Here is a 17,757-nt window from a genome sequence, read left to right as displayed (position 1 = left end):
CCCTAAAGCAATGAAAGCCTCCTTTAATACTGTGTTAAGTAGTGAGGATGACTTTACTGTCTGCAAGTTTGACACTTTTCTCGATTTAATCTTCACCCCCAACAAAGATAGATTAAAACGATGCCATTTATATTGCTATTTCAAGTGTGTAAATTTCATCGCGTAATTTATGGTACTGGGTATATTATCATAATGCCCAAAACTACGATCTAAAAGTATTTAACAGAAGCAGTTTTTAACAATGCATGTACTTATTCTCTATTTCATTATATGTACAATAACACACTACATGTACTTCTCAAGATTATTGTTTTATGGAACACTTCTGGCATATATAAATTTAAAAAATCAAAAAATAGATCAAAACACCGTATATCCTTTATTTTCGCGTAATGCGAATTATGCGGAAGTAGAAAACATCTGTAATATAATTTTTTTTTTTACGAAAGCAATTTTTACTATTCTAAAAACGTTATGGCGCACACAGACATCATTTCTGTCTGGAGTTTTTTTTTTTTTTTGCGAGAAAAAATACTAAAATTAAAATATGATTTCAAAAATAGCGAGAAATAGATCATCGCAAAAATCCCTCAAATTTGTAAAATGCATTTTAACAAACTAGTAATCTCATCAACAGTAGAAAGTCAATTGAAACATTGCAAATTTCACAAAATCAAAAATACTTTTTTTACCAACATTTTATTTGCATATCTTTGGAATAAATATATGGTTATCACATATGACAACATATTTTTTCATACAAAGTAGCGATTTCTGTTTCAATTATTAAATCAATTTTTTCAGGTATACATCTTTTCCTCTCACAAGTTCATGTATTGAAATATGTTGCCATTAGCAATTTAAACATTTAATTTCATATCATATTGTTACATTAAAAGTTTAGACTTTATCAAGTTAAACTTATTTATAACAGTCTAGACTGTTATAGATAAGTTTAAATTGATAAAGTCTAAACTTTTAATGTAACAATATCACAAGCAAGCAGCCCGCAAAACAGTCTATTATGCACTCGCACATCCAAATGCCAGCAAATGCCTATAAATGACAATGAATGAATTTCATATGCAAATCACTCCAATTTCTCATGACAAATGTCAATGTCCTCCAAGTATTACATGTACATTGGCCTAATTAAAAACAGGACAGCATCCGGTAGTTGACGAGATTTGGAAGAGATACTGATGCCATTATTGTAGTCCAAGATAAATATCAGAACATTTACTAAATACAGTAATTGCATGTACATGTATACACATTTCATATCAAATCAATATGAGACTGATAAGTTGAATTCAATATGTAAAATTTGAAGAAAAAAAAACAACCCATGCTTATACAAAGTAACAATTGGTGATACTTTTGAAACACAGTTGAAAGGTGGCCTTGAATATTTTAATCCATTAGTAAGAGATTAAATTAATTATATAGAGCGATTGGAAATTTCTTTAAAATAATGTGTAATGATTAGAGCAAGAAGATATGATTTGATTAACTCACAACCCATTCACAAAACATTAAAATTCATATTCATATTTTTTTCCTCACTATTTAACATAAAAGATGCATTAAAAAGTTGATTACATGAAAACTACAGATTTTAAAATGGTATTAATTGAGTACAAAAAGGTATGGTATTTCAAAAAATAAACGACCCAGGATCCTAATAAAGTTCACCTGTCCTTAAATAACATTCCTTGGATCAGGCTGCAAGGCAAGGAAGCATCTTTGCAATTTAACTCTGAAAACAGATGCTCTCCTTGTGATCTGGACAATGTTGTAGTGATGTATTGTCAGGTGACACTAGGGGGGATGATGATCGGTCTGGCTTATTCCCAGGATTATTTAGATGCCTGCTTCACCTGTGAACTAGCTACAGCCAACACCTTATCACCAGAGGCTGCATAATAATAAAAAAATAAAATTACCGGTACTCAGGTGAATCAATTTCATATGATCCAATACCTAGATATCAGACCATGAATGAAATGTGAAACTGTTTGTTGATGGGGTTTATCTATCTAATGATATTGATTAAATTATTTTTTTTCTATCTCTTTAACATAACAAAGATAAAATCACAGGATGTATTTAGCAGTAATAAAATTGAGCATATTTTATTGCTACAAAAACCCAGATGGATGACATTTTGATACCAAAGAACAATAACTCTTGCACTGAGCTGAGGAAAAAAAAACCAATCCTGTGAAACTAAATGTGTAAAGTCATACCTAAATCTCCAGACACTTGTTCGAATTGCTTGAGACTGGCGCTAGAGTTGCTCTGTAGGTAGGACTCTTCTTCGGGTGTAAGGCTCTCTCCCAGCTTCTTCAACGCTGTTAGGATTTCAACAGATTGCTGAGTGGAAACGTCACCAGACAGCTTCCCCACTTTTTCATCTCTTCGTATCTGTGGCAAAAACATGATACATGTACATGTAATGAAATACTTTGATCTTCATAATGAACATCAAGACAATCTTAAGTTGGATTTTACTTGAAAGAGTGCAAATTTCATTCAATCATTTGGGTATATAAAGGATGATTTATGTTCAATACCTCGGCTAGCCTTTGTCGAAGCTGGCCAGGTTGTTTTTTGGCAAACATTCTGATGACCTCTGGAGTTTTGAAAGCTTTACTAATGGCTGCTTGGATGGCCTGTCAGCAAGAAAGACAAAATCTACATTAATCATACGAGTGTATACCTGGTATGAATTTTTAAGGGCTCTTCAAATTTTCTGCAAATATTATCAATATTAACAGGGAAAAAACAATGACAATTTGAAGCAATGAAAAATTCTATAAAGCCATAATTTTTTAATTAAAATATTTAATTAAGCGTAATTTGACCCCCAAAAAACAAAACCAACTACTGCTTCAAAAATAGAAGATAAATTGCATGTAATGTTTTTTTCTTTACATAAAAATGTAGATTAATAAGCTGATTCAACAAATAAAACTCATGCAAAAGTTACAATAATGACTATTATACAACAAGGGTTGTTTCATGAATTATGTTCATTACACCTACCCACCACTAATTACAATCATTAGAGTTGCGTGCAAAGAAATTTTCATTTCATCGTTTTTAAAAGCATCCAATTTACATTGGGTGCAGACTAAAAATATTCCTCTTTGTTGATTAAAAATAAATGAATTTAATCAACTCTGGAATTAATTAGGAATTGAAATGCATGTATCTTGCATCATTATGGCATCATACGTTAATACAGTAATGAATGCCACTGCTTTTGCAAGATTAAATTGAACTTATATAAGCCTTGGGGTATTTTTTAACCTAGTTTTCTTTTGGGAAAATTAACAGTTACAAAAGAAAAGCCTCCCTCAAATTTTCTTTTTAAATCAAATATTGCAGGTAAAATTTTAAAAAAAAAAATGATGCACTTAGAAATTCGCTTATGGTGAAACTGACATCATAAATATGACATCATGCATAACAAAATTATATTGCAAGAATTTATATCAGGTATTGTCTTGCTGCTTATAATCTTCAAATTCTTAAAGAAACCATCTTTAATGTCAGTAATTAAAAAAATCACTGAAAGCGTAAACACATGAGGCACTCTATAGAGGCATTTTAATCTCTTTCACACGAAGCTCTGTTGCGTTTCATCAAATATTTGACAACTTACCAACTGCATACCGCTAAGTTGATCCACAAGACTGAGGTTTCCTCCCACCATATTGTCTAGTGACTCCTTGAATTCTGTTAACTGGTCCATTGTCTCTTGCTTTGTTTCCTCATATTCATCAGCATCCAGGTCATCTCTGATTCAAATAGAGAAGTTTGTAATTACATATACTGAACTGTACTGTATCCCAAATAAACCTTGTCTAAGGCATACAAACTTCATGGTATTTTCCCATATCATAAAACTGATACAAATATAGATACAAGTTCCTTGGAATACTGAAGGTAACAGGAAATCATTTACAAAAAAGTTGCATGAAAAAGAAGATTGTAGACCCATCTACATTTAATAGACAGATTAATCATTTGCTTAATTATTCTTGGCAAAGCAGTTTGCAATTAAACAGATAAGAACAATGTTTTTGCACTTGGTCTTTTATTTTGTGTTACTCTTAGCATGTTTTTCATGGCATGCTATTTCCCTGGATTTCTCCCCATATTTCAGAGTGCGTACTGTTATCTTTGATTTTTATTTTACAGTTTCAATTAGAGATAACGGTATACAAAATAATTGTTAAATAAAAAACATATTCAACATATTTTTATGCATGCATTTGAATATAAATGGGAAATGCTAGCTTCATTAAATAAATTGAAAATATATTTTTAATCCAACATTTTACAAATATTTTATCAACTGAAAGTTATAAAATGGAGAACGTAATTGCTCTTATCTTTAAATAATTGCTTTTAAAGGAACTTAAACAAAATGGCCTGAGTATATTACGATTCTAAGAAGGATATTTAAATTAATATCATAAACTAGTGATTATGATTTGTAAGCAAATTGTCCAAAAATCAAAGTCAAGAATAATTTTTTTAAGATCTTGTTTTAATTTTCTTTTTAAATTTGTTTTAATCTCTGAACTGGTAAGAATTTCAATACACCCAATTTTCTTTTCAGAAAAATTTATTTTTCAATCTTAACTTGTTTTTATATAACTATTTTGAATATTTTATTGAAAAGTCTCCAACTCTTACCCAAAATTATTCATATCTAGAAAAAGCATCTAAAGTATGTGTATCATGAGGAAATTAAAAACAAAAATTAAACCTGTGTCATATTTGTTTCCAAAATGTGAGATAAATCATGTTTCTAGTTTCTTTCTGCAGTTTCTAGTCTTTTTCTTGTTTATTAAAATTAGAACAAATATTCTCAATAATTCTGGTGTTATTATTATCATTATGACTTCCATTGTCTTATGGCAAAAGCTAATCTACATATGCAGTTTCAATCAGAATACCATATGTTTTATAAAAATATTGTTGGCTGATAACCGTTTGTGATGTAATTAAAAAATATCTCTGCATCTCCCAAATAGAGCCCCACCCTGGTTCCAGGAATCTTCCCTCAACAAGGGATCTTCATTATTTAAAATATTTGTTAAGACACCAGTATAAGGCAATAGATTTTCTTAAGGTTTTTTTTATATTACATTTTGTTTATAAAAATAACATACCTGTTATGAATAAAAAAACCCAGTTAAAAACAGTTAGGGTAATATTTTACTTTTCCTTGCAAAAAACCTTCCTTATTTATCTTCTTTGGAGGTTTCTTTCTTTTTTTTGCACTTTGATTCTATTAGCAGTAATGTATCTGATTATGCTTCTACCATAAACCTAGTTATGATAGAACAACAAATGACATGGTCACAATGTAAGTAGATCTGAGATTCATATCAGCTTGTGACCAAAGGAGGCACCATTGTGAGTGAACATGTGTTCATGTACTAGTAATTATGCAATGCAGTTCAAGCTACCGGTATTTTAGTAGTTCTTGATTTGTTTGCCCTGTTCACTCTTCTGTCTGTGAGAAATACATTTTATAACTGCAAAAAATAAGGCAATACCAAATAACTTCAACATACTTTGCTTCTTCTAAATCAGCTAACTGTTGTACTAATCTATCAAGTTGCTCTTCTAAGTTACTCTTTAGTTTTTCGGTCTCTTCTTGGCCCCTTGTGCTCTCTGAAAGAAAAAAAATGCAAGATGATATATAGATTTCCTTCTGCATCAACTTTGAAACTTGTTTACCAATGTTGTCACCAGTCTCAAAATGTCAAGTGTTCAATTCATCCTCCAAACCAACAATCAAAACACATGACATTGATATTCCGCAGCATTATACACAAATACAGGAATAAACAAAAAATCTTACATAAATAATTTTTTGTACGTAATGACTACACAGAATTTAAAATAATGTACTACCTGTTCACCCCTCCTACTATTCTCATTTGAGAAGTGGACAGGCATAGCCTAGATGTAAGCTATACCTGTCCACTTCTCAAAGAGAATACCCCTCCCACCTCTTGCCACATACAGTTATAACATTAGTGAAAAGACAATTTATTTAAACAGTGAATTTTCAATGGAAGTAACTGTACATACTGTGATGAGATGAGCTCATTTTAGTAAAATTCTGCTGTCAAACGTATACAAGTTGTCTAAAACTCAACGGACACTTTCTCACAAGACTTTGCTCCTTGTTGATATCGGAAGTTTACGTTTAACGCTATTGATGAAAGTGAACTAACCGCAAACATAATAATTCCGAATTGTTATTTTTTTTCAGGGGTTGAGTAAAAAAAAAATTCGGAAAGTATGCAACTTGGAGTGAAAAACGTTATTCACCTCCGAGTTTCATACATTTACGACCCCCCCCCCCCCCACATGTTTATTGATGTATGTATATAAAACATACCAAAAGTTTTATACCTAACGTAAACTGAGCCCAAGAAATTGAATAGCACAGGTGCTTGAAGACAGGACCAACCAACCCCCCCCCCCCTCCATCCCCCACTCATAAGTATCTAGCTGCAGGTCTGTAGCTCCCGGTCACTACTAAGTATCTAGACCCTCGAAAAAATGAATAAAGGCACGGGGGTCTAGATATTTTGGGGAGGGGTGGGGGGGGGGGTGGTTGGGGCGTCCTGTCCTCAAACACCTGTGGAAAATAGGGCAAATTATATTGATTTACCTGTTTCTGTTTCTGTAATGAAAGGTTTTCCCCCGGATTCTCTTAGTTTTAAGAGAGAGAGAGAGAGAGAGAGAGAGAGAGAGAGAGAGAGAGAGAGAGAGAGAGAGAGAGAGAGAGAGAGCTATGAACATATTCTACTTGATTAGCCACATATACCATTAGTTTGTCAAAGGTGAAGATAACTAAATGTTCCCTCACATTTTTTATATACGACCAAGTATACTACCATGTCTCAACCAAAGACACCCCTCCCCCCCCCCCCCCCCCCGTAAACAAAATTATTTAATTATTTAATACAAAAAGAATCCACACAAAAAAAAAACAAAAACAAACCCAACCCAGTAAAGAAACACAAAACATTTGAAAGCAAACTGTAACAAATTTTGAAAATCGTCTGCCGACCCTCTTATATAGTAATTACCACATTGCGTGCCTAGGTGTTTTTCAATTCAAGTCCAAAGTCGCTGTTAGATGTCTTTCGTGTTAACATTTTGCGATTTAATTTATATATACCAACGTTTATATCTCTCAGAAAATTGAAATACCACCCAACAAACAATAGCCCCCCCCCCCCTCCAAAAAAAAATCTCAAGCCGCCCATACTTTAATTTTTTTTTTATATAGCAAATATGCATGTTTCAGCACGTTCCAAAAATATCACCAAGTTTAAAGATGGCTTCGAAATGACAAAAACAAGGCATTTGTTTAGTACCACTAGGCTTTATTATAATAATATCGTTCATATAACTACTAGTAATTCATAGTTTATTAATAGTTATTGAAAACGCATATACACAACTTGAATGAATTTAACGCACGGGACGGTGTTACATATTTGCAAGGACGGTTTTCTGTTTTTTAAAAAGAGAAAAAAGAATGCATCTGCGGTGTATCATTTTGCGAGTGAAATGAGTGAACGGCTTTGAGTTTTCCTTCGGAAACGTTCTCAATAGCTTCTAGAGATATACATGTACTTGAATAATGAAAAATATTTAGTTCTTGCAAAATTTGCAAAGGTTTCCAGTGCATAAATAAAGCAGCAATTTTCCTTTTTTAAACCTTCTGCCACAAAAATAGTCGCTTTACTAAAATCTGTAAATAGGTAATTTTCTTTTAACAATTTTATTCAATATGGTTTATTGGACATTTTCAAATATTCATATGCAAATAGAATTAATATTTAAGGCAAAATTTTAAGACTAGAGGTGACACAAAATAGTTACTCAAAGAGAGAGTAACGAACCTCTTTAATATCAATAACTCTTTTTCCAAAGGACTGCATTTTACAAGTAAGTTGTCTGTATAACGTTTGGTTAAAATGGTGGTCATCTCTATAAATCGACAGTCACGACATCGACAATGATAACAAACTTTATACAAGGAACCGAATTCATTCCGATAAAATCACTCGGACGGGATGTGATAACTGTCCCGTCCCTTATTTTGTCACGCATGCAATTTGCATCTTTTTCACATCAATCTTCCTGCGTCTTGAAGAAAAGCTAAACGTGAATGAACCATGGCCCTCGCTTCTCAGCAAGCGCTGGAATGTCGCCCCGTAAATTCACTTCTTGTGTATTGTTGTTATTTACATTTAAGTTTAATTAGAAATGTGCTTATGCGATAAGAAAAACTCATATTTACTTTGCCGACTGGAAGTAATTTATTTGGTTTGGAGTGAAAAAAATGGGAGGAAATCTCTTCATGATACAGCGAAGACGTCAAATAGGGGCTAAGTCCGTTAATAGCAGAATTATCGCTGGGTTAATATAAGATATAATTCTGCTTTTGCAACCCTAGTTCGATATTTCAAGGTAATATACCGTACGTGTATGTAAAATACAAATTCCTGCATCGCTACGAAGCACTGCTAAAACACCCAAAACTATCAAAAAGTGTCCATTATGGAGCAAGCTAATTGAGAAATAACAGTCGAAATCAGTTGATTTAAGAAGGCTATCTCGTGTATGACCACATACCAAGGGCTTGTCTATGTTTCTTTATCTCGACTAATCAATTATTAAATTCCACCCAAAAACATTTTGTACGTGGCCCGTACAAACACAGGCGCGGAAAGCGTAATATATGACGACAATTCCGGTTGATTTCAATGCGATGATAAGCTAGCAGAATAAGTATTTAAAGAACCGAAACTCGAAAGTGGACCAATAACTGTAACTAGTCACAAAGACCATTCTTGAAGGATTTTTCCTACTAGGGAACTCTTTTAGTTGACTTATTTATTGCTGTTTGACTCTTTATATATTCAGACCTTCTTGCGATACACAAACAGGCAAATAAAAAGGAACGCATAGCTGTTGCAAAATGATGTTACTCTTTTTGGTGACTGCAGCTTCCTTCTTAGTTTTTTCAACAGGAGCACCTTTAACAGTAAGTGAGCTAAACGGAAAAATTAAAACATTTTGCCCCCCAAATAAAAAAAATCAGTTCCGCACTTCAAAGAAAATAATAATTTCTTAATGTTTATAGGGTGCTGGCGTTGGTCTCCATAATTTTTTCAATGTATATGTCGGAATGAGCCCTCCAAGACCTGCTGCAAACAATTTGTTACCCAACCAACCGAAACAGCAGATTGTGAGGCAGCAACCTGACGACGAACGCAACCCCAAACCGTGGACGTTCGAGTCGGACATGTCCCTGACTCCCGCTCAAATGAGGGCCATAAAAATGGACATACTGAGGAGGCGGATCGGGGTCCCCATCAGGACGCGGAAAATTGTTGCTGACGGGAGATATTACTGGCCAAACGCTGTCATTCCGTACGAAACTCGAAGCTTGGGTAAGTTTTAAGAACAATTAAAAAAACCGTCTTTTTCATTATTTTTTTATATTCCAATTTTGCAAATATTATTACCTCAAAATCCATAATGCTTACTTTTACTATCAAAATTCTCCGTTTCATTCTTTATTTCAACTTATTTTTGGCATATATAAGATTCCCTACCAAATGATTTATAGTAATCAAAGACAGAATCTGAAAGTTGCATACAGGTTTCTTTAGGTTCCTAGTTCATTTATTGTAATCTTGCAATTTATGGAGAAAACGTTCCCTAATAATTTTTCAAAATATTGCAATCGTATTGGTATTTTTGGTAGAATTTACCGTTTCCAACAACCTTGACGCTGCCATAAAAATGTGGGAACAGCTGACTTGCATCCGCTTTGTCGCTAGAACACCGGCAAATATGAGACAGTACAATGATTACGTCACCATTCAACAAACAGTCGACGGGTAAGATGTCAATGACCAAATCTCATAACATTGACCAAATAATAAGTAAATAAAAAGCCTCTGTTGAGACGTACAGTATCTTATCAAAAGTAATCTTTTTTTCAGGTGCGAATCCAGGGTTGGTCGCATTGGAGGACAACAAGTTGTGAACGTTTCCAATGGATGCGGGGTACGTCAGTTAAGAGAGAGAGAGAGAGAGAGAGAGAGAGAGAGAGAGAGAGAGAGAGAGAGAGAGAGAGAGAGAGAGAGATATTGCAATTAACTCAATGTTATGTTACTTTAGGCTGGTAGTATTGCCCACGAACTTGGACACACGTTTGGTTTCGTTCACGAACAATCAAGATCGGACCGAGACCAGCACATTCAAATCGTTAATGGCAATATCATACCCGGAAAAGAAAACAACTTCCAGAAATATTCCAACAAAAAGGTGTACACCTACAATTTGACCTACGACATTGGATCTTTGATGCATTATAGTGACAAGGTAACCCCTTACATTTCACAGTGCTCATTTTATGACAAGCAGTTTCCAGTCAAATATGTTTAGTCAATCTTAAAGGAATATAGCGGCATATAGTATTCAAAATCCATTGTGCAACAGGCATATTCGAGAGACGGGGAGTCTAAAACCATAGTAGCACGTGATACGCTTGTGCAGTCCTGGATGGGACAGAGAGACGGGCCGAGTTTTCTGGACATCAAACTGGCAAACGAGGCCTATATGTGTGACCGTGAGTACCTTACCTGTGTATATTACCAATAGACAACTGCTCAAAAATTTGATTACACAAAGAGTATTTCTAACAGAACACTCTTTTTGAGTCCACATAGGGCAAAATATGATAAATGCATAGCAATGTTTGTAGCATTTGATAAGTAGAATGTCATTTATGGTTAACCGGGTAGCAATTATGTGTCGAAAAATCTGTAAATTTTAATCGATGTTTATCACACGAATTATCTGCCAAAACTTGATACATATACATGTATATAGAAAGTACGGATCAAATCACGTAGTGGGTTATTGCATTGTACTGCATTTAAAGACTTATGGGAAGATTTGCAATTTTCTTCTGATTCACAGGAAGATGTAGAACCAATTTCGTCTGTCAGAACGGTGGATTTATCGGTCCAAACTGTAACTGCATCTGTCCGTACGGGATCAGTGGCTTCACGTGCGACGAAGTGGCGAAATCTACTCCTAGTGAGTATTTTAACCACTTTCAAATAAATTTGTTCTATAAATTGTTTATTCCAACCATTTTATTTCGTTCGATTGTTTTATCCCTAAAGAAGCCTCTTTCATTTTTTTCCACTTTGTTTCATTCTTTGACATTTAAGATTGCGGGGGAACACTGCGAGGAGAAAACGGCACAATCCTTTCCCCAAATTATCCCAACGACTACTACAGTAACACTGAATGCCATTGGCTGATCGAAGTAAGTAACTCAATTTGATAGCTTCAATCCAGTGAGTAAAAAGACAACCTCGTGTCCCGAGATAATTATAATAATGCATACTTTCTTGTCCTGTAGGGCACGTTCGATTTCCTGAAGTTGACCTTCCGGGACTTCCACACCGAAGATCAGTACGATATTCTCGACATCCGGGTGTACGGACCGGAAAGGGTCGGCCAGAGGTAAGCTTTATAACACTTCGTAATAATAATTAATGAATAATATTCTAATCCGATGCATTTTAATCATGTGTTCTATAGAATCAAACTGAGATTGATACATCATAGTTTAATCTTAAAATATTTTAGCTGCAGATCTGTAGCTCTCTGGTTGAAAAAATTCGGATAGACAAACCAGAGAGCTACAGTTCCAAGCGTTGTAAAAACCTCCGATTTACGCCGCCGTTTTTGTGTCGCTCGCTTCGGGAATTATATCCGACTTTAAAAGCATTCAACCGCCTAAAAAATTGGATTTATTAATTAAACATATAGTTTACCCTAACTCTGCTAACTTTGTTTTCCTTTCAATGGTTCACAACGGCCATCCTTCGCCTTGGAATGTCATCGTTTTAAAAAACTCGCCTTATGACAACCATGTTTACCTATAGTAGCGAGATCTCGGGTGCGTCGATTTACCCAAATTGACCCAAATGGCGATTAAAGTGGTAAACAATTATAATAAAATCCTTATTACTAATATTATCACTTGTTTTAGTCATTTCATGGGGTTGTTAGCCGTTATTAAGAAAAATAAAGACCCAAATGGCGATTCAAGCGGAAAACAATTATAATAAAATCCTCATAATTTAGGGAAATTTGGAAAAATGAAAGCCGAAGGTCCAAAACAATAATTAAAATTATTTCAGTATATCTTTAAAAATTGTTTTTGAAAAATAATGATGAGCATTTTATCTCGATTTGTAAAAGTATATAATGTATGTAATTATATTCAAATAATATAAATATATATATTATATAAAAATAAAACAACTTTTTAAAATAATTTTAATTATTGTTATGGACCTTCGGCTTTTATTTTTCCAAATTTCCCTAAATTATGAGGATTTTATTATAATTGTTTTCCGCTTGAATTTGGGTTCATTTGGGTAAATCGACGCACCCGAGATCTCGCTACTAGGTAAACATGGTTGTCATAAGGCGAGTTTTTTAAAACGATGACATTCCAAGGCGAAGGATGGCCGTTGTGAACCATTGAAAGGAAAACAAAGTTAGCAGAGTTAGGGTAAACTATATGTTTAATTAATAAATCCAATTTTTTTAGGCGGTTGAATGCTTTTAAAGTCGGATATAATTCCCGAAGCGAGCGACACAAAAACGGCGGCGTAAATCGGAGGTTTTTACAACGCTTGGAACTGTAGCTCTATGGTTTGTCTATCCGAATTTTTTCAACCAGAGAGCTACAGATCTGCAGCTAAAAATATTTAAGTTCATACTCGTATTTATTGAATACCCGAGTCACTTTTATGACCAATTGCTTTATTTGAAAAGAGCCGTTTAGAAAATAAAGATATCATTTATAAAATAAATAAGAAAACATAGTGAATTAATTTTTTTTATTTCAGGATTTCAGGAAATAATTTTGGAGACAAAGTAATCTACTTTAGCAGTAACAAACTTCTCCTGCATTTCACTTCCGACCAAAACACGAACTTCCGGGGATTCCGAATCGAGTACTGCAGCATTCATACCATTGACATTGATTCCCACTAAAGTCGCGTTCAGTTCACGTCAACAAACGAGATGATGACGTTTTGACCAAGAGAATTATGATCTATGTCCATGTTAACATGTGATCTATAGACTTTGTACACTTATATATCCAAATGAATCTCAAAAGGCGTGTGCATTTTGTTAACTTTTTATTTTACAATTTTTTTCTTTGTTGCAATAAAATTACTCATTTATACTTGACGTTTTAACTTAATTTTAATAAAACTCAAACGGAATTAAAAGGTTTATAGCCATCTATATGAAATAATGTTATACATGTAGAGAAGATTGTGGACTACTTAGTTATTTTTCTGTAGGCTACAAATTTTAAGTAACTGTGGTTACCATCTATTAAGCATTTATAAATGTAAAGAAATTTGGCTCCTCAATTTTTTTTATGCTCTGGGAACAAATAATGGGTAAAAAGAGAATATACATTCATCAATAAAATTTACTGTTAATGTATAAAAAGAACACATACTACCTTAGTTTATCATACTGTATGACTGAATAAAAAGATACCCGTTAATATTTCAAGAGCATTTCCATTGAAATCTGAAATACTATACATGAAGTACATGTACTATATTTCGCAAAAAGCTGAGAAGTTTTCAACATGAATATTTAAGAACCAACAAAGTGTAACATAGCATACAAGCAAAGCTGTACAAATGCATTGTCAACAAATTTACACACAAAATTTGCAGGAGTACCCTTACTTCCAAAATATATAAGACCAAACATCGTTAATTTAAATGAAAATGTTTCCATTATATGTATCAAGATGAAGAAGTACATTTTATAAAATAAAACATCCATTTAATCTAATTTTTCCTGATTCATTACGTAAATAAAGATATAGGTTCAATAAAATCTTGTTTGGAACAATTTTCAAATAGAATTTTCATATACCAACCAGGATGAAAATCAGATGAAATGCACTGTTATTTCTGACAGAACAAGAAGTCATGGTAGAGAAAAATGTGCCATGAAGGATTTGTTTACTTATCAATATACATGTGTATTCAATATGAATGATACTGCTTAAAGACGGAGCCACTAACTAACAAAATACTTCAACATAAAACATTTTTATTATCAAAATTTAATTACAATTTTACATTTTGTATCTAAAGAAGACATAAACTTAACATTTTAGCAGATTAAGTGTTAGACATTCTAATTCCTTTTGGGTCACCTGTATCGGGGAAAAAAATGGGGTACAGGTATATCGGGACTTGATTGATAGCCCAAGGTTGATTTTTTTCAAGGTTAAACCTCAAGATTAATGCACATTGCATAACAGAAAGACAAACACCTTCCAGCAGAGCATAATGAAAAGACCTTGACAGCCAAGGTCAGACAACATTCCATTTTTCTTCAAACGCCGAGCAGATCTTGGCACACGCTAGGGCAGCTGACAGGGGGTAACTGCTAATGGAGATAGAATCTTCAATGTAGTCCACATCAACCTGCAAAACAATGATAAAAAAGACCTATACTTCAATCAAAAAGATTATTTCCCAGAGTTCAATTCTCCGAGGAGGGAGATATATATTTGGATTAAGTTGGTATCAAATCAAAAGGAAGTTGGCTTGATATGTCAAGTATGTCGTTTTATCATCATTACACAATAAACTAGAAAAGCTCCGCAAATGGATACTAAGAAATTTAGAACAAATTAAACCTGAAAACCCTGAAAATTTGACAGTTATCAATTTAATTTTGCAGTGTCAAGAAAAAAATTTCATGCTTCCTTTTTCAATGTATTTGACTGCACCAAAAATTATAAAATGGCTAATACTGAATATACACCCAATTTTTTTTTTACATGAATTTATAATCATAAACATAGGTTTTATGCATGCATGCTGTGATCAAAACATTTTCCTCAGTGGAGGTCAGAGGCATAATTTTAGTGGCCAGGGGGGTCTGAAACATATTTTGTTGTATTTTTACTATGTAAATTAATAAATAAATAAGTTAAAATTTTCCATGGGAGAGGTGGGTCCTAAATTCCCTTTTAGATCCTCGTATGGAGACTAAATAGGACATTATGGAAAAGGTATGAATCAAAAGAATAAAAAAAAATTGCTCTGAACTCTGAATGACTTACACTGCCATGTGAGAGAGCCCCAATTACAACAACAACAGGCTCTTTTTCTGGAACAATGTCCCGGGGGTTGGTGACTTTTTCGACATGAAATGAGGTTCCATATTTCTTGCAACCAAGGGGGAGATGATCACTGACTGGATTTTTAATGACCTGGAAACAGAAGATCATCATCACAGTTGCTTAGACTAGTAACTGCACTCAATACTGTTGATTCCTAATTGAATGCAAGGTAAATATCCCAGTAAAATTGCAAAAAATGAATACTGGTACTTACTTTTAACAACTTTTGTGGTCCATCTGCAGCATGAATGCTATACTTGTGCAATAACTGGACTGAAAATTAGAAACATTTAATTTTTAAAATTATCAACTCAATAAGTTATCAATGATAAATAAAAGAGAAACGAATAAGGGAAGGTTGGTAATTAGGAAAAGACCAATGACCAACACAAACTTACAAGTAATTATTTGTTAAAAATAGAAAGTTCTCGTGTATTATGTTTTGTTCACATGATCATTAATTCTCTAACCAAGTTCATTTAGTTGGACTACTTCCATATGATTGAAACGAATGTATGTAACTTACCCATGAGTCCACAGAATCTGTCAAATGTTCGAGGAATTCTGGTCTGGGGGTTAATTTCTATCAAGACATTTTTCTCTGTGTGTATATAAACTTGGAGAAGTCCTGCTCTGTTCAATGGACTGTCCATCAGCATCAGCAAACACTGAAAATTGTAAAACAAAATACATGAAGTGAAATAAATGTAAATGCCACAAAGAAGTAACTCTTGTTATTTAATATCATTATTTAAGATCATGTTTAAACAAATGCCAATAAAAATGTGTGAACACTCCTTTCTTTCTTAAGAAAGTTTGATTTACAGTGTAGGTTAATGAACACTCATACAGCAAAATATACAACTTTATTAGTCCCCTACCGGTTTTCACCAGAGGGGACTATAGCTTTCTTCTGCGACCGTCAGTCCATCCGTCAGTCTGTCTGTCCATCCATCTGTTTGTACCACTTCAGTTTTCCACACATTTTTTCTTTATGCGTTTGAGGAATAATATGAAATTTGCTGAACAGCTTCAAAATGTCAAACTACAGATCAAATTTACACTTTTGTAGCATCTTGTTGACATATTTTCAAGAAAATTAATCTTTTATATTCCAATTTTTTAATGTTCGGGTTCGTTATCAGGCTCGGTGTGTATCAAATAAACAAGGAAAATATGTTGTCAGTAATAATATTGTGCATTACTTGGACCATTCCTTTTATGGTTTCTAACAAACAAATAAGTTCTGTACAATAGCAGGGTTGTCTCTAAGACCCGGGAGGCGGGGAATTCCCCCGCCTATGATGCCTTGATTACCCGGCTATTTTTGCATTTTAAACATAATATAGCAATAAGCAAGACCCCCAGACCCCTTCTACTTTTTCATTTCCTCCTTCTACTTCAATTTTTAGAGACACCCCTGCAATAGTGTCAAGCATTCTGTTGTACATTAAATCGACAGTTTTTTTTAAAATTATTACAATCGCGTTCGTTAATGGGTTGGTCTGTTGAGACGGTAAACAATGATATTCTGCATAACAGTGCATTGTTTTCACAAATTTCTACACACCAGTAGGGGACGTGTATTGCTTATGCAATACTCTCAGAATGCTTGTTTATAATTGTTTATACTTTTCTCAGTCAAACACATGTTCTGTCATGTAATAAATTAAGCAACTGGTGATTATTCAGAAAACTAAGGAATATACCAACATGACCGACATATATCATTTTGACTGGGAACCACAGGAACAATATAGAGCCCGAACAACATTGATATACTGGCATTATATTTTGGAGCATCTGCTACAAGACAGAACCAACGAACATGTGGTTTCGTGGCAAAAAACATTAACTTATAACCTGAAAATTACTGTAAAACTAGCATCCATAACCCGAAGAAATAATATTGTACAGTAATATTGCATGTTAATGATCTACAAATTTTTAAATTACCTGGTGTGTTATGTCTGGACGACACAGGGAGATGTCTCGCTTGAATTTCTTCGCTAATCCTTTGTGTTTATCACAATTCAGCAGCTCAAATTGTTTGCCAACCTAAAACAAAAACATTAAACATAGAGATAATTCGAACTTTATCGTTCTCTGTTTTAATTGACAACTAAAACGAATTCGATAGACATTACATACCTTGACAGATTCTAATGATGCTCGTTCAAGAACGACTATTAATCTCTTTTCGTTACTTTGCTTAGGGACACTTTTAATGACTTTGTTTTCTTTTTTCTCGTGTTCCATGGAGGCAGCCATTTTGTTTGCTTTCCAGTAATTTGTACTTGTAATATTCGTTTTTTGCATGGCATACATAGTATGCATGTAACAAATCAAGACGACAAAACGAAATCAAGAAAACATTGCAATGCTATGTTTTCTGTTTCAAATATACGTTTAAATATGAAACAAGAAAA

The 17,757-nt window shown here is 33.6% G+C and overlaps 3 protein-coding genes across 3 annotated transcripts; 1 reads left to right on the top strand and 2 right to left on the bottom strand.

Annotated features, from left to right (window-relative positions):
* Positions 1-1,653: 1,653 nt before the first annotated feature.
* On the bottom strand, positions 1,654-6,260 carry LOC105322335 (protein LZIC). The gene is made up of 6 exons (XM_011420986.4): positions 6,121-6,260; positions 5,598-5,697; positions 3,671-3,806; positions 2,577-2,675; positions 2,250-2,427; positions 1,654-1,918 (listed from the first exon to the last, which is right to left on the bottom strand). Exons 1-6 carry the CDS (start codon positions 6,137-6,139, stop codon positions 1,860-1,862), a joined length of 591 nt encoding a protein of 196 aa, XP_011419288.3. The 5' UTR covers positions 6,140-6,260; the 3' UTR covers positions 1,654-1,859.
* Positions 6,261-8,872: 2,612 nt separating this feature from the next.
* On the top strand, positions 8,873-13,348 carry LOC105322333 (blastula protease 10). Its single transcript, XM_011420985.4, has 10 exons — positions 8,873-9,100; positions 9,200-9,509; positions 9,827-9,962; positions 10,068-10,131; positions 10,246-10,449; positions 10,567-10,696; positions 11,050-11,169; positions 11,307-11,404; positions 11,501-11,604; positions 13,005-13,348. Exons 1-10 carry the CDS (start codon positions 9,035-9,037, stop codon positions 13,150-13,152), a joined length of 1,380 nt encoding a protein of 459 aa, XP_011419287.3. The 5' UTR covers positions 8,873-9,034; the 3' UTR covers positions 13,153-13,348.
* Positions 13,349-13,661: 313 nt separating this feature from the next.
* LOC105322332 (ribosomal RNA small subunit methyltransferase NEP1) lies at positions 13,662-17,634 on the bottom strand. Its single transcript, XM_011420984.4, has 6 exons — positions 17,480-17,634; positions 17,285-17,386; positions 15,855-15,996; positions 15,543-15,601; positions 15,269-15,418; positions 13,662-14,624 (listed from the first exon to the last, which is right to left on the bottom strand). The coding sequence occupies exons 1-6, from the start codon at positions 17,597-17,599 to the stop codon at positions 14,511-14,513; spliced, it is 687 nt and encodes a 228-aa protein (XP_011419286.2). The 5' UTR covers positions 17,600-17,634; the 3' UTR covers positions 13,662-14,510.
* Positions 17,635-17,757: the final 123 nt, after the last annotated feature.

The sequence above is a fragment of the Magallana gigas genome, chromosome 3, assembly GCF_963853765.1.
Source record: "Magallana gigas chromosome 3, xbMagGiga1.1, whole genome shotgun sequence".
Taxonomy (NCBI): domain Eukaryota; kingdom Metazoa; phylum Mollusca; class Bivalvia; order Ostreida; family Ostreidae; genus Magallana; species Magallana gigas.
The sequence above is the reverse complement of the archived record's forward strand: the minus strand, read 5'-3'. Positions and strand labels throughout refer to the sequence as shown.

What these genes read in the sequence shown, in the direction of transcription:
- LOC105322333 (XM_011420985.4), top strand. Translation starts at nt 9,035, where the DNA reads ATGATGTTACTCTTTTTGGTGACTGCAGCTTCCTTCTTAGTTTTTTCA. An exon ending in ATTCAACAAACAGTCGACGG is followed by an intron (nt 9,963 to 10,067) that starts GTAAGATGTCAA and finishes TCTTTTTTTCAG; the next exon opens with GTGCGAATCCAGGGTTGGTC. An exon ending in AATGCCATTGGCTGATCGAA is followed by an intron (nt 11,405 to 11,500) that starts GTAAGTAACTCA and finishes CTTGTCCTGTAG; the next exon opens with GGCACGTTCGATTTCCTGAA.
- LOC105322335 (XM_011420986.4), bottom strand. An exon ending in AACTTAGCGGTATGCAGTTG is followed by an intron (nt 2,676 to 3,670) that starts GTAAGTTGTCAA and finishes TCTTGCTGACAG; the next exon opens with GCCATCCAAGCAGCCATTAG. An exon ending in TTCGACAAAGGCTAGCCGAG is followed by an intron (nt 2,428 to 2,576) that starts GTATTGAACATA and finishes TTTTTGCCACAG; the next exon opens with ATACGAAGAGATGAAAAAGT.
- LOC105322332 (XM_011420984.4), bottom strand. Translation starts at nt 17,599, where the DNA reads ATGGCTGCCTCCATGGAACACGAGAAAAAAGAAAACAAAGTCATTAAA. An exon ending in GACCACAAAAGTTGTTAAAA is followed by an intron (nt 15,419 to 15,542) that starts GTAAGTACCAGT and finishes TTCTGTTTCCAG; the next exon opens with GTCATTAAAAATCCAGTCAG. An exon ending in GGGCTCTCTCACATGGCAGT is followed by an intron (nt 14,625 to 15,268) that starts GTAAGTCATTCA and finishes ATTGTTTTGCAG; the next exon opens with GTTGATGTGGACTACATTGA.